The sequence below is a fragment of the Harpia harpyja genome, chromosome 14, assembly GCF_026419915.1.
Source record: "Harpia harpyja isolate bHarHar1 chromosome 14, bHarHar1 primary haplotype, whole genome shotgun sequence".
In the NCBI taxonomy this organism is placed as follows: Eukaryota; Metazoa; Chordata; class Aves; order Accipitriformes; family Accipitridae; genus Harpia; species Harpia harpyja.
In genome coordinates this window covers 17337033-17346887 of record NC_068953.1, presented here as the reverse complement: position 1 = coordinate 17346887, position 9855 = coordinate 17337033, and the positions used below count along the sequence as shown (strand labels likewise).

Here is a 9855-nt window from a genome sequence, read left to right as displayed (position 1 = left end):
TTTGGATAAGGGCTTGGGCTTTGTAAACGTTACAGTTCTTAACATAACGAGACCTTCAATTTTTTTTTTTTTGTTAACGCAGTGTAAATATACGTTTTTGACGCGGGCTGACATGGTCTCCTCACAGGCTGCCTCTACTTTTCAGTTGCTCGTTAACACTTGGGAGATTCCTGTAGATTTAGGCCATCTGTGCCAAGGGAGATGTTTGAAATGTGTAATGAAACATCATTCCTTGGCCAAAGACCTCAGTCCTGAAGCTTATTGCATTTGCTTTGCGAGATTTGTTTTAAAATTAACTTTCTTCAGGTTTTCTACAGTCGATGGCTTTAAAGTCGTTGGCTTTGTATTCTCTTATTTATTAAAGTACAGAAGTATGGGAAGTTGCATGTATTTTTTTCCTGTATTTAGGAGGCATTTAATTTGGATTAAATCTGCCACATAATCCCATGGTGTTTGGTTATGGGTGTGATTTTTTGTCATAACTTGCTTTTTAGGTTCAAGAAGACCTTCACAAGCTTAAAGTGAAAAATATCAACTTGAAAGAAAATGTAAAATCTGTGGATATTAGCGACCTTGGAACAGCAATTGAAAGAACCAAATTTGGGCTGAGAGTAAGTAAAATGGAGCAGATCCAGAAGACGATTCAGTTTTTGAGATCTCTGTCAGTAATTCACTTAGAGTACATGGGGCCAGGTATTTGTCATCCTGCAAGATCTCTTTCTGATTAGGAAATTATGGGATTCATCAGACGTGACAGTTCAGAATGGTGGCTTCCTCTTTTGGGTCGTCAGAATTAACGGATCTTGTGTCTCATACTGTTAGCCAAAATCAGATTTAGTGCAACAGAAGTACAAAGCCTATCAACTTTTCAGTCGAGTGGATTGCTAAATTAAATTAGTTAAATAAATTTAATATCCCTCATACCTTTGTAATAGTCTAAACGTTATTTTTTCCCTCTAACAGAAACATGCTGAAAATTACTTAAGCACTATGAACAGACAAGTGTTAACTATTTCTTCTACCGATGATAAAGAAGTACATTCAAAAGAGCCCCCTAAATGGTAAGTGAAACAGCTGTTTTATTGCAGAGATAGATGCAAGCAGCAAGACAGAAAAACTGTGGTATCAGAATCTTGTAAAGCAAACACAATTATTGGCCCCAATGAGGTTATTTTGGTCATTTGCTATTTTGTTGGGGTTTTTTTAAGTTAAAAACCAATACAAAAGTAAACGCAGTTCTAAGTAGCTACAGCAACCTTCTGCTAACTCCTGTGGTTTTTTTGCTAAATGCAAATTTAAATAAAAATATAGTCTTTTAGATTCAACCAGATGGAAGCAGTATGGGTTTAATAGGTAAAATCAAAGTAATTTTTTAAAACCTCGCTGTTTGTTTCTTTCTAAATCAGGGGCCTTCATTTTGGTGCTTCTCAGAAACAGCTTGTTTTACCACGAGTACCTGTTGAGCCCATGACTGTCCAGGCGTACAGCAAATCAGCACTACGCATTTCTCAAAGTTCACAGGTCTGAAATAACATACTACTTAATATGCTAGAGACCATATTAAATGAGACTGGTGTCTTGTAGGTTACCAGCTGTTCCCATAATGTTATATTCTGACTCCACATGGATTCAGTTTTTGACAATATACCATCTGTGACTGAAAGTGATAAAAAATTCTTGGTAGAATGAGCGGGCTGAGAGATAGGAGCCTTCTCCTAGCCTCACAGTCCAGATAAAATCTAAGTTAGGAGGAACTTCAGTATTATCATGGGTGCATCCAGAAGCTTTCCATTCTTTATTCCACCCCCCCGCCCCCCCCAAGTATATTGTTAAAGAGTTCTGGAACCAGAGGTTTGTTCTGCTTTAAGGTCCCAGTCCTGCAAATACCATATGCTTAACTGTGATTCTGCAAGTAACGTGTTTAAAATAAATGGAACTATGTATTGGAACAGCATGAGCTCAGATATCAATGTTTGTGTTGTTTGAGACTAAAAGTCGTTCTCTTTTTTGTTTTTGCATAAAAGATAGGGCAAATTCTGGGAAAGACTTCTGTTCATGTATAGGGTAGTGAACGTCTATGATAAATATAGGTTTTCTCCTTGAAATCTGATTTTTTGCTGTTTTTCATAAATGAAGTCCTTGTAAGATCATTTAAAGCCTTCTTAAAATGTTTGTATCTGAAGTATTTTTTTTCTTTTTTATTCTAAGCTGTGAATTTTGACTGGTGTGTTCAAGGTGGTTCCTCAATCATGTTTTAAAAACAAATGAAGGTTATTAGTTGAATTGAAAAATACCCATTGTCACAATTTTGAGTTATTACTGTTTAAATCCAAGGGAGCTTTGAGTGAGAGAGAACCTTAAGAAGAGGCTCTCTGTAGTTCCAAGACTGTTACGAGAAGCCAGGGATTGAAGCTACTTGAAATGGTATAATCAGAATGAGCAGCCTAACAGTTATATTGCTGATTAGCTTTCTAAAAGAAGTCACAATATAAAGTAGTATTAAAATATTGTTTACTCTTGAAATGATGAATAAGGTGCAGTGAGGTCTCTGATTTTTTTTTTCCAGACCATATTCCAACCCTGTCCTATATGAATATGCTTATATTGTGGAAAAAAAAAAAATTATCAGAGTTCAGCTACTCTGTAAAATCTGTATTATCTATGGTCTTCCAACTCTTCATGTGCACCAATGAGCTTAATTTACAGTGGAGCACATGCTCTGTCCTGCCTTGACTTTCTCTTTGTCTTTTCATTTCTGATAGCTATGGCATCTGCTTAGAAATGCATATCCAGTGACACACAAGCTAGCACTAATTTCCCATTATAAAGAAAATGGCAAACAGTGCTGTTTTGCCAGCTGTTCTACATGCCCAGCATACCAACATAAAAAGCTTTTATTATTAAATAGTTGTGAAATCTAGCTGGGAAATTATCACCTACAATTCCTTACTTCCTGTCTTTTCCCTACTTGTAGCTATAAACAGTTTAGGTTTTTTTAAGCATACTTTGGTGTTTTTCAAAATTCTTTTCCACTCAAAGGAAATAATAGTGAACTGAATAGTTTTCTGTTTGCAGAAATTTCCAGTTATGCAGGCTTGAAGAAATCAATGTTTCAACTTGTAGTGGTTCTGAGATAAATTAATAATTCATGCAGTAATATTTTTGTGCTTTGCAGTCCATAGTACACGGTCCAAGAGTAGAAGTGGAGCCTAAGTTGTGTTTGTAGTAGTTCAGGTGTAACGAGGTTGGAGTCAAATAAGCACAGATGCTGTTTTCATATATGCATTGCTAGAATACTTGTCATACGGGAAATAGCTTGCCCACAGGTGTCAGAATAGGCTTAAAATTATTGTTTACTCACACATACAGTATTTCTGGGTCACATCATCAGCAGGGTAAGACTCTGCAAATCTAGCTCACAGGGGGAATTGTGAAGCACTGTTCCTCCCCTCCCCTTTTTTTTTTTCTCCACTATTGTTGTAATTGGATTTCTTCTTCTAATAAAGCTTGAAAACTGTAAAGAGGTGTCTTCCTCGTGCAGTAATTTTAAAGCCTCTGTATAGCAATGGCTGAAAAGACGTTGTTATCCATAACTGGTAACTGTGTAAGTTCAATTTTAAAAAAAAAAAAAAAAGCTTAATTGAAAACACCTGAACTGATGTTTGGGCAGCTTTGGTTTTTGGTTGGGGTTTGTGGTTTTTTTTCCTAAAAGTTGATACTTTCTGTGACATTGTGAATATACAGTAGAAGTTAATATGCTCTCATCATTAATAGAATTAAAGATGTAAATGAAAAGATGTTTGTAGGGGGCTCTAGAGTGTGCAAATAACATAAATAGCTAGACATGAAAAGTGGTTTAGTTACTGATAGTACAGATTGTTTCAAAGATTAATATAATGCAGTCCATTCATAAAGGAATTGGACTGGATTAGAAACCATGCACCACATGCATCTGCAAAACAGAATTACATAGTGAATCAGATTTGTTGGCTTACTACATGATAAAAATGCCCTTCACTCTGAAATGACTTTTGTGTTAAAGCAGAACAAGATTTGAACCATTTAACTGTACTGAACATGTCAACCTGTTCTGTATACTCCATGTTAATAATTGAGCACAATAATTCTGATTTTAATTGAGCATTATATTAGTAATAATGCACTATTCACCATGCTATTCTCATCTTTTTTCTAATTCTGCATCAAGATGGTTCAAGATAGCTTAAATTTAAGACTTTGGGTAATATCGATGGATGGATAATATAGATGGAAGAAACCGATGATGCTATCTGCTCCAGCTTCTGCAAATGTAGAATTGTCACTTGCCATACATCTAAGCTGACAAAGTAACTTTTATCAGGTTTTTTTGTTAAGCATTTCAATTCTTGTTAACCTGTGTGGAATCTGCCACTCCAGCATTGATCATTTCACTATCAGTCTGAGCGGGGAGTCTGTATTGTGAATCACCTCCTATTTTAATTGAGAAGGTACTCAGTTTTCCCCCAAATCTTGTTTAATAGCACAAGCAGTTTCATTTCTGTACAGCGGTGTGTTATAGTAATAAAATACCACAAAATCACTGATGAGGTGAAAATTGAACTTTCTGTCTCTGTGCAGCCATGTGGGTAAAAGAGTAATTGGCTTGGATAATAACTTTTGTTCTTACAAACCCAAATCTAAATGAGCATCTCATTGATACATCTGCTTGTAATTACTATCAGAAGAAGAGAAGATATTGTGCAGATAAATAAATTAAACCATTTTTAGTGCTTTCACAAACTAATACAATTGTTTAATAGTTCAAATATACATGTAATGATTCTTAAAATTTTTACGGCATATTTTGTTTGTCAAAAAATAGAATTCTCATAAATTTATTTTTACGTTTACACAATAGAAATATCAGCAGAGAGTTCTTGTGTATAAATATGTTTAGCTGGATCTTACTATGTAAGGGAGCTTTTGGTATTCCTGTATCCATGTACGGGGAATTAAGCACCTACACTGCCATGCCCCCAGCTCCTCTGAATTACCTTAGCTCTGTTGACTTCTCTGGTGATACAATAGTTTCTGCCATTTGAGGATTCTTCCTTATTTGGCATTGTTTGGTAAATAAACCCTGTTGGGTGCAGAGTCTAGTTAGCAATGTTATTGCAATAAGAGTATTGGGAGATACTACTACACTTGATACAGATCCAGGTGTAAACTAAGATGAGCACATTAAGATGAACCAAAATGTTTTCAACTTAAGAAACTTATACTCTAGTAAAAATAGATGGCATCGCTTCTGGCTTTCATAGGAAGAGGATATGCTTTAGATACTTCTTATAACTAGATGAAACTTTAAAGTCTCTTTCTGTCCATCAGGATGTAAATCATAATAATTTTTATTAGCAAAATAGTTGAATCCATTCTATGCAGATAACACAGTACATTAAGAAACCACTATGTTTGATTCTTATTACGATAAGGATTTTTTATTTCCTCGTTTGCTTATAAGCAAGTGCTCTATCTGCATTGGGTCAATGGGCCATAACTGATCCAAAGAAGCTGTCCTGGTCCATCAGGTCAATGATTCCTGAATTAAAGTCTCTGGCAAACACAGCCAAGGTAGATTGGCTTCTTATTATCATCTGTGGGAAGAATGCACATATAACACCCTCCCAATAGATAGGGTGCTTATAGAACATTTGTTATAACACAGGTAAATGGAATTCACAAATGACCTATGTTAATCAAGGAAGTCAAACCTGATTGTCCTTTTCACTCCAAATTTAACTCAAAGGTGTGCAAATTTGGAAATTTCAGAGCTTGTAATGGAATTAATTGAATAAATTTTGGCAAAAGTGTATATGTGAATAGTAGTTGTATGGCTTACTAAGTTTTCCATCTAATCAAAAGGCACTTATTCATTGTTTGCCCAGTTCTGTGTGGATAGTTAAATAACATGAATTTTCATCATCATTTTGCAAATTTATGAACATGTTAGCCAATTCATGCTTATAAACACTTCTGTCCTAGTGCAGTTATTTTAAGGCTATGCCTATTATATATTTCAGCAGCAGATGGAAATGGATATGAAAATTATGCTTGACCCAGAGAACATCGATAATAAAGCTGTTTTGAAACCACAGAACTATGAGACCAGGCTGCCACTTATAATTAAGGAAAAATCTGCTCCTGTAAGTAATTTATCTTATGGGCTTATATGCATTACTTTTCACTATTAAAGTTAATACATATAAGACCTAAATAAAAAAAATTATTTTAAGTGAAAGTATCTCATAATTTCCTACTTTTTGACATTGATGTGTAACGATCAAAACATTTTTAGTGACAATAGTGGGGAAAACAAACCTGTAGCACAACAGGTTTAGGTAGCAAGACCCCAATCCAGCAAAAGTATAAGTATACATGGGAATGTGCATGGTAAGTAATCTCAGTAAAATCAGTGATCGAGGATAAGCAAACTGGAGCTTGTGGAGTTTAGGATGTCACCCAAAGATCAAGGAAGAAGTAAGTAAAAGGGGTTTTGCTGACAGGAATGGGCTTTCAGTTGTTCATTCTCTGGCCATTTCTTAAAAAGACAAGAAATCATTCTGTTTTCAGATGATAACAAGATTGTTAGGAATAAGTGAAAAATGCTTGTACTTTGTTTTGATGCTCTTTTTAATTGACTTTTTTTGAAAAAGCAATCCTGCCACATGATTGCTGACCCTGACCAGAAATCAGTGTCACTGAATAAAAAAAATAGAGGTTATACTGAAAGACAATCAGAATCCTAAAGTGACTACATAAATTTAGGTGTCATTTACATCTTATTTTTCTGACATGGTTTGAGAGGGAATGTCATGTTCTATTTCTTAGCTCCATGCTGGGACCACTTACATTGGAATGTGAGGGACAGATTCAAATCCTTCCTTTCCATATGGAGATATTTCCATATCTTTTAGATCCCAAGTGTCCTCACTATCAAGCTCAAGGTATTCTGAAGCACAGCCTTTCTTTTATCTCTAGTCAAGCTGTTTCCCTTAGTTCGAAACAATTACCTACCAAAGCTGAAACTAAGCACTTCCACAACACTCTCCTAAGAGTACCCTGACTAGTGGCCATCAAATCACCCTTTTCTATTCTTCTTTCTGGTCTGAGGATGTTCAAGTTGTGCAAATTAAGTTTTGATTCTTCCACATTTCTGCTTTGCAGCCGCTGCTCCTCTTAAATAAACAAATTAACATGAAGATGACATTTTCAGCCAAGTATGCTTTTAAAAAAAATTAATAGGGACAGGCATCCTTCCAAAGATCAATTATGTTTACAAATTTAGCACAGCACTGTGGTCCACATGAAAGAATATGCCGAATGGTCTCACACAAGGATGCTCTTATACAATTTAATTTATGTAATAGAAACATTATGCAGCAAGCCCAGTGCTATAAGAGGCATTCTAAGGTATTTGGTTTTAAAGCACATAAACAGAATCTGTGAATGGCACAGTTGTAAGCTGCCACTTATAAAAAAATATTTTTGAAAGCTGTTGCCCAGTCTAAGAGGTGATTTGTCTAACCCTGTGATATAGAGTTAATTAGAAAAAAGCATCATGGCTAATAGCTTTTTAGAACCACTCTAAAACACTCACAGAGAGGAACATTATACTACTGCAGAGAGCCATGTGTTTTACCACTCTCACTGAAACATATACTGATCAGAGAAAACTTCTTAATGTTGACTTAAATTACAAACATTTAGTGTAAATTAGTCAAGCTCGCTGATACATATTTACAGTTGCTAAGGAACTGTTTATGACAGGGAGATGGGCTGAAAAAACAAGTAGGTATTTCCTATCTCTAATTTATTCTACAGCATTTACTGAAGTAAGTGCTTTTTACAAGTTTTCAAATCCTATGACACCGTCTGTATTTTGAAATGTTCTGGCTTCACTGGGGGTAAAATTTTGCAATTGGATTTGCAAAATCCACTACTGAGATTGCGAATTAAGGCATTTTTGTTAAATGTGATCTATACTAGCACTTAGAGCAGTGATAGTTATAGATCACCAATAGTAACTAAAATAAATAGATGTGTAGTTGCAGGTCTAAAATTATATGGTCTTTAGTTTTGAAAAAAAAAAAAATATCAATTAAAGTAGCTACAACAATTAGGTTAGGTGCTACCTACCCTGTTTTTACTAATCAGCCATTAGAGGGCAATATTTGTACGCACACATGCGGGCACACACACATATACCCATGTACATGCCCTAGATATGTACATAAGTTCAAAGATTATCTCAAAAAAAAAAATCAGTGGCGGAAGGACTCTCACTGAAGTAAATTAAAAACTAATTGCTTGGTTAACTGTATTCAGGTTTTTTCTAAGAGTTGTCAGCATCCGAGTTTTCAAGGAGACCTGAGCATTTAAAAATGTGATGAGATTAAAAACACACTGGTTTTGAGGTGACTAGATAGGTCAAGCACAAATCTACACGGACTTTTTATTATCCTGCTATTTGAGTAGTTTGAAAAATTATTAGTAAGGATCTCATTGTTTCATGCAAAATATCTTCTCTTCTTGCTCTTTTGGTATTATAAAGTTGCTGACGCTGGATTTTATGGTAGAAACTAAGAACAATTAACTATTGCCCTTTTGTACCTTTTTGGGTCTGATAAGCACTAATGCTTCAATCCTCTGTAAAGTTCTGTAGTTATCTTAAAATGAGGACTGTAATTCTGTTTGAAACACCATGGGCAGTCTGGGCATCACTTTATTTTGTAGCCTATATCTGGATAACAAATGAAAAATGATGAGTAGATAATTATTAAATATGTATACTTCCCATGGAGTATCTAGCAAAACAAATAGTAGTCTGAATTGCAGCAAAAATAATTCTGACATACTGCTGCAATGTAGGAAAGTTTCACAACTATACCTTTCATTTTCATAGGACTGCTGTTCTTTTATAGAATTATACCGGCATTTTTTGGTCCTTGTTTTCTTATAAATGTATATTATACTGTAAACTTGGGAATCTTTTAATTTATTCATGAGGTAGAATTTAATATGGTGATTTCTAGCCTTTATGAGTTGCATCTTATATAGTGTGGTTCTAATCGTGATGGCAACGATTTTGTGTTATGGGGGGGAGGGGGTTTAAGCTATCTTATTTGAGCACAACCATTCTAATCATATCCTCAGTTATTCATTCTTTATTCAGTATTTGCATCATGCTAATCACTAATGCTTATCACTGAAAGTCTATGCACTTCCAAAATTATAAAGTAAGGCGAAGCAGGGCAATTCTTTTCATTTCCAGTGACTAGAAGAAGTTGTAGAAGAACAGGTCTTTTGGTTCTCCAAACCTGATTGTGTTTTAAACCTCTGCATATGGCTATAATTACAGTCAAAGCATAATTTGGCAGTGGAAGCAGAATGAGATTTAAACAAATCGATGTTACACTACAGTAATTCAAAATAAGCTTGTTGCATTTGTATTATGGTATGTAATCATAATAAGCAGCACAGTGAATTAATAAAATCTTGTCACTAAAAATAAAAAGGAAATAATCAGTGAGATAGAGTTAACTTAACAGATTACTATAGTCAGCATCCTTTCAACCTAGAAATGGGAATGTGAAGGTCACCCCCATCTCAGATGACAAACGTAGAACATTTTGTTGGTAAACAAATTAATCTTTTGAAAGGTCACCATTTGTTTTAAGTTTTTATCCAGTTCTTGTCATCTGGAATTGGAGATTGACTGTCATTTTGCTAGGTAGGGGTGCAGCCGAAGCTGCTGAAGCTGTTTCTGTACATATCAGCATTCCTTGACAAAACTCAGTGCCTGATTGTGATGCTATG

The 9855-nt window shown here is 35.0% G+C and overlaps 1 protein-coding gene across 5 annotated transcripts in view; it reads left to right on the top strand.

Annotated features, from left to right (window-relative positions):
- Window positions 1-9855, top strand: part of IQCH (IQ motif containing H) — a 74177-nt gene that overhangs the window by 459 nt on the left and 63863 nt on the right. For 3 of the 5 annotated variants that reach the window (XM_052809109.1, XM_052809108.1, XM_052809105.1), the window contains exons 2-5: window positions 495-611; window positions 964-1061; window positions 1407-1521; window positions 6060-6182. In XM_052809109.1, the coding sequence (XP_052665069.1) occupies window positions 495-611; window positions 964-1061; window positions 1407-1521; window positions 6060-6182 (453 nt within the window). Of the gene's footprint in view, window positions 1-494; window positions 616-963; window positions 1062-1406; window positions 1522-6059; window positions 6183-9855 lie in introns of those variants that run through there. The other 2 variants (XM_052809106.1, XM_052809107.1) reach the window with 2 other exon arrangements.